Here is a 6,000-nt window from a genome sequence, read left to right as displayed (position 1 = left end):
GTTCGTACTTTACAAAGGCTATCCACAGGATTTTAAAAAGCCATCCAATTATTCCGCAAGAGCTGTATCCCAGTGTCATCACAATTTGGGTGATAATTAGTTGAGAAACAAGTTGACAACAATGATTTTCATAGAGCAACATGAAAGACAATGCTGTTTGGACCATATAGAGACTCTGTCAGATTTTGACTCACGCATTTCCTCTGCATTTAAATTTAGCTCTCTATACCTCAGGAAGGAGAATGATTGGCAATGGCTTTGCCCATGATGTTTTAATGCAGCCATTGGACACAGGCTTCACTAGGGAATGGTCAAGCCCTTGATAGTTCAAGAAGTTCAGCTGTCCATCAATTGCAGATTGTGGCATTTGAAGATGCCCCTTGATTATGTCAAAGGCCTTTTTCACATGACTCCGAATGAATAAAGATTATGCTTGTGTCAAGTTAGTGTTAATTCACACGCTGCAATCTTTGAGATATGACCGTGATTACTACGTGATGTCATGCACTGCTGGCACAGGAACCTAGCCAACAGTTCTTTTTCGATTGATATGTGTTTGGGATTGTGACATCAATGCGAGTCGCACAACATCTGAACCAATCGCCTAGAATCCCCCAGAAATACGGAGGTATCATGGTGCTATTTCTGCCAGCTCTCGAGTGAACGGAATAATGCGCTGCCTTTCTGGTACTTGGGCTCAGCTGGCATTTACTGATTGATTTCAAAGCTCAGGAAGCTAATTGTTGATTGTGAATAAACTTGTATTCAGAAATATTGAGGAAAACCTTTGGAGGAAAGATCGGTTTTACCCCAGAGTGCAGTGACGCAGGGACGACTCACTTCCTTCTTTTTGCGTACAAGTGGATGTGATTCAATTTGGTAGAAATTAATTGGAACCGAGTGGCGTGGTTGCTCTGAAGGAATATGGCAGGGAAAACCTTGTTCAACTGCTTGAAGCATCAGGAAGCAAAAGGTAGGTTGAAAGTGGGTGAATCCCTACCATGGCTTTGTGGACAGTTTGTGAGTGATAGGTGGTATTCTTGAGAAGGTCTTCCAAGGCCATGGCTGTGTATGTCCTGTTGTCTGGCCCTGATGCCTCATTGGCCTTGGATATTCAACTGTGCCCTATGTTATTTTTTAAAGTTTGGTGCTGTAATATAAAAAAAAGATCCATATTTTATTGTTCGAAAGGGAAATCTGAGAATAGAAAGATTCTGAAAATTCATTTGCCCAATTTATCGTGGGCCCGGCAGCCACTGTGCAGCGCCAGATCGACGAGGCTCTTGGGAAAAGTGTAAAAAGTAAAATGACGTTGGTGATGATTAGGTGGTTTCAGACCGCCTCGAAGTTCGTCAGTTCCAGGTATTCTCTGATCGGGAAAGTTACCCCGATCAGAAAATACCAGGTATTTTGGTAATGTGAAAGCAAACTACGCGTAATTTCCCCGAAAGAAAATACCCGCTAAATAGTAGGTACTTGGCGAAATTACGAAAACTTTCGCGGGGATTTTTCCAAGGTCGCAGGTATTTTGGCAATGTGAAAGCAATTTACGGGAACTTTTAGCCCAGCGTGTCGTTGGGCGCGGGCGCCGTGGGTTGCTGCTGGGCTAGTGGTTTTGAATCCCGCGCCTTGCCTGCTTATTAGACCATACTGCGCATGCTCCTAACTTCAGGAATTTATCCCGAAGGGTACGTTTCGGGGCAGTGTGAATGCAGGAATAATTAATGGGTATTTTTTAGCCTAAAAATGTTCTCGTAATTTAACGGGGATTCTTGTGATCAAGGCGGTTTGAAACCGCCTTCTGAAATAAACTTTTGTTTACATTCAGTTACGGTATGTCCTCAGATACAGCGGCACAGAAAAAATTAGGGTAGTGCTTACCAAGGGTTAGAATTTTAATTTGGGTGGCAAAGTTGTTGAAAGCTGTTTTCAGTTTAATTTCAATTTGCCAAAAATGTAAGAGAAATGTTCCGCATGGTTTGTTTGTTTTCGCTTTTTTTCCTTGACACATGAAAATAAGCATTTCAGCACAAACCAATTTCTGCGAGCTTTACAAAAATGGACAGTACTCAAGTGTAACATTCTGTCAAAATTAGACCTAAACCCAAGAATATGTGTGAAAAGTTATCCCCATGTTGTATACTTTCCAATTCACAGTAGTTTTTCCAAGTGTAAACTTTATATTTATAAGCACTGTATATGGATCCTGATGACTAATCTCCCATCATAACTTTATATTGTACTACTCTAAATTAATCTCATCCCACAATTTATAATTGACTTTGTCTTTGTACATGTATAATACTATTCATACTTCAATCAATTTACTAATGAAGTAGCTCAAGGGCATGAAGAAGTATGCTTCTTCATGGCATTGTAATTTCATATATTTTCTTAATATAGAGTAAGGGAAGTTAAAACATCAGGCAGTTGTTCTATTTTTTTAATTAATTCTTAGCATGCTGAAAACTGAAGGGGTCTATTTGAAGGGAAATAAGAAATTGGAGTGAGAACTTGCAGCCTACAGCCATTGTCCTAGTGTCCCATGATAAAAGAAATCAACTCTGATTTTTTTTTTTATTCAAAATTGTATTTTCTTGATTTGGGATACATGTATTTTCGGTGTGCACATAGTCCCCAATTTCCGAAGTATAGTTTCAAAAGCAAGTATTTTCTCATAAAACAATGACACATTTTCTTCTATTACCAAGAAACTCATTGCACATGTGTCGGTTGAATCATGTAATTTACTTCACCATTGGGCAAAATAGCATACAGTGTACATTTTTAAATGCCTTTTTTGTTTATTTACATAAAGTGCCTCACAGGGTGCTACTCATTCTCTGAAGATTGGTGATAGATTACTTAACAGGATGTGACACTTAGACAGATAATAAGCTTATCTTCATCATATCTCCTCCATCCCTTTCAAGCTTTTCACTAGCTGATACAATCATATGTCATAATGATATTCCAAATAAAAATTCATTGGCAATGTCGCAAGATGACTTGTCATTTGCAATCGGATGTACCATGTCACAGAAAGATGGACATTATGATGATGATTAATGATAAAGATGATGAGGATGATGATGATCATGATTATGGTTGTGATGAGGATGGTGATGATGGTGATTTTAGTATGATGATGATGATAATGATTTTAGTATGATGATGATGATAATGATTTTAGTATGATGATGATGATAATAATGATTTGCTGGGAAACATTGTGAGGTGCTGTATACTATAATCCTCACTTTAGATTGAGCACCTTATGAGGCATTGAAGGAATTTCCAGGGGGGGGGGGGGGCAGTCAAATATATTGCTGTACACACGCGTGACCAAAAAAACGCGTTTATAGGGGTGTTTTTTTCATTTTTGGACGCGGGCCGCGCGTGCACTCGTTAAGGGTATCAAAAACAATGATTTTCAAAAATAAGGGTGGTTTTGAAAGACTGGTCAAACGTATTTAGGGTACTTTTTTTTCCAAAGCTTTTTTTTTCCTAAGACTAGCCAAACGTGTTTAGGGTATGTTTTTTCCCCAAGCTTTTTCCCCGGGGCTTTTTCCTCGTTTCTGAAGTGTTCAGGTTCTTCCTGATTGTGGTATTTTAACCCTAACTGCACTGGGGGGTATGCAATACCCATGAATATAGTTTTGTCTATATTTAAATATATTGTTAGCAAGAAGACAAAACTTGTTTAGGGGTCATATTCTGGCGACAACTCGTTTAGGGGGTGGTTGGAAATAATTTGTCCACGCGTGTGTACAGTAATACATGTGACTGCCCACCCCCCCACCCCCCGGGGGGGGGGGGATTCCTTCTTACCGGTACAAATTTACTATGCCTGGGAGGAGTGCGGCAAATTGAGGTACATAAGCCTTGCTAAAGGACACAAATGCTGTGGAGGGATTTGAACCCTGGATCTTGTTCAAATTCCACTGAGCCACAGCACCTATACACTATATTCAAAGTTGTGCTTGCGGGAGGCATTAGTTACTGATAAATGGGCATAATTTTATTACATGACAAGTTTCATGACTTTATTTAAGAAAAGGGGCTAGATTTGCTTTAGGGATGAGTGTGGAAAAAAGAGGGTGAAAAGACGATAAGAGATTTAAGAATTAGGAAGGGCTTCGAAAGAGACTCCTATTTTTAAAATAACCCGATTCACAAAATTTGTAACCCTTTCTGATTGTATTAAAATTGAGAAGCTGAAACATAATCCAAACTGTGAATTCCAATTAGACAGTAATTAAACCGACACAAATAGGCGAGCTCATGTCATTCATCACTTTTCGATAATGATATATCACATCCCTTTCTAAGTTTCATCTGACCAGTGGACGGCCAAATCAGATGAGAAATAATAAATTACTGTATCATATTCTAAAGGTCAGACTTGAACTTTGTAATTTGATACTATTTTAGTTGTTGCTTTCTTTGTATTGTTGTAATTGACTACTAGCCATGCTGTTGGCACTTTCAAATGCCACTCTCCTGGCACGTATCCAATTGTAATCATCAGTTTCCATATGCCACGACTGCAATGTTCAGCAATATTTATATGCATTCTTCATGCTGATTAGAAACAGAATAGTTTTTTGTTTGTTTTCAAAATCTCATTTTAATTTAAAATAGTTCCATTTTGCATTTAATCGTAGAAGATCAATTCCATAGTGTATGTGTATATATACGCACCGTCTGATGAGTGCTGTGGGAGTATGTCATACACCTAGAGTCTAGACATGTAGGCCATAAAAGTGTTACAAGCTCATTGTATATCATGGATATAAAATCAATTTTTGGTTTACCTTAGATTTATTGTCAATATGAAATATTAAGTAAGATAGATTGCTGTTTTTTATGTCAGCAGGCTCGGTTTGCTTGCATACACAAGCATGTCCTCTATTGTAAAATATAAGTCAATTGACATCCTGGAATTTGAGCTTGTTAGATGATTTCCTGACATAGCGACATAGTAGTATGATGACTAGATCCTAGACATTGTACATGCAGTTCACAAGATTTTGAGGTAATTCAAAAACATTAAATTGAAAAATCTTCATCCTCATGTTATGTTTGATAAAGTTTACCTGTAGGAAAGAAAAAATGAAATCCATTTATTTTATAGTTCGAATTTTTTTTTTTTGCCCAATAGATCGTGGGCGGGGCAGCCACTGTGCAGTGCCAGATCGACGTAGCTCTATCCCTTGAATTTTTGAACGCCAAACAGGGTAGCAGCAACTCCTATCTTTTAATGTCTTTTGGTCTGACGCGGCCGGGGCTTGAACGCCCGACCTCCCAGGCTCTCTTGGACCTCCCTTGGAGCCCTATTCCTGTACTCTTGATTGGTCAAAGTAACCATTCTGTTGGTGAATATGTGTTTTGACCGATAAAAATGGTCAATATTAAAAATTCTGGTAAATTTTAAACAATGAATCGGTCAGACACATATTTACCATCACATCGGTTATTTTGACCAATCATTTTTGATAGTTGCTGTGGTCTATAGAAATTAAATAATCAAATTGTACTTCAGTTTTTATAATCTCAGAAAGCTTGGTTTTAAAAACCCCTCATTTTGTTATTGTTAAGAAGCAAATATTCACTGGAATTATTTTCTCATATTTGATGCAGCTTGGCCAGTGAATACATAGATTGTCATGAATTCGCAGTTTAGTGTATCTAGCAGCTCCATCACACACCACTGCCTTAATCCTTCCTCGTTCTAATCTCCACCCACGTCCAAATGTACCTGTCCTTTAAAACGTGCAGGTAAATGCATTCCTCAACATTCATGTTCATGGAGACATGTCGACACGTACAACGTACCTTCCCCAAGAGCATCTGCGGCTCACAGATTAGCAGCCTCGAACAGGCAGAGATTGGCTCAGAACTTTATCTAGATCTGAAGATACGGGGGTGATAATCTGGCGACATCTTAAGGTAGCATTTGGGAGGGATTGCCGCAAAGACGGAATGTGTCTAAAAATT

At 38.6% G+C, this 6,000-nt stretch overlaps 1 protein-coding gene across 1 annotated transcript in view; it reads left to right on the top strand.

Annotated features, from left to right (window-relative positions):
* The first annotated feature begins 924 nt into the window (after positions 1-924).
* The window catches only part of LOC129261315 (uncharacterized), a 31,229-nt gene continuing 26,153 nt past the window's right edge, over positions 925-6,000 (top strand). Inside the window, exon 1 of the mRNA XM_064099535.1 lies at positions 925-973. Within this exon, the coding sequence (XP_063955605.1) occupies positions 925-973 (49 nt within the window). The remainder of the gene's footprint in view (positions 974-6,000) is intronic.

This window comes from Lytechinus pictus, chromosome 5, assembly GCF_037042905.1.
Source record: "Lytechinus pictus isolate F3 Inbred chromosome 5, Lp3.0, whole genome shotgun sequence".
NCBI lineage: Eukaryota > Metazoa > Echinodermata > Echinoidea > Temnopleuroida > Toxopneustidae > Lytechinus > Lytechinus pictus.
This window is presented reverse-complemented; position numbering and strand designations above follow the sequence as displayed.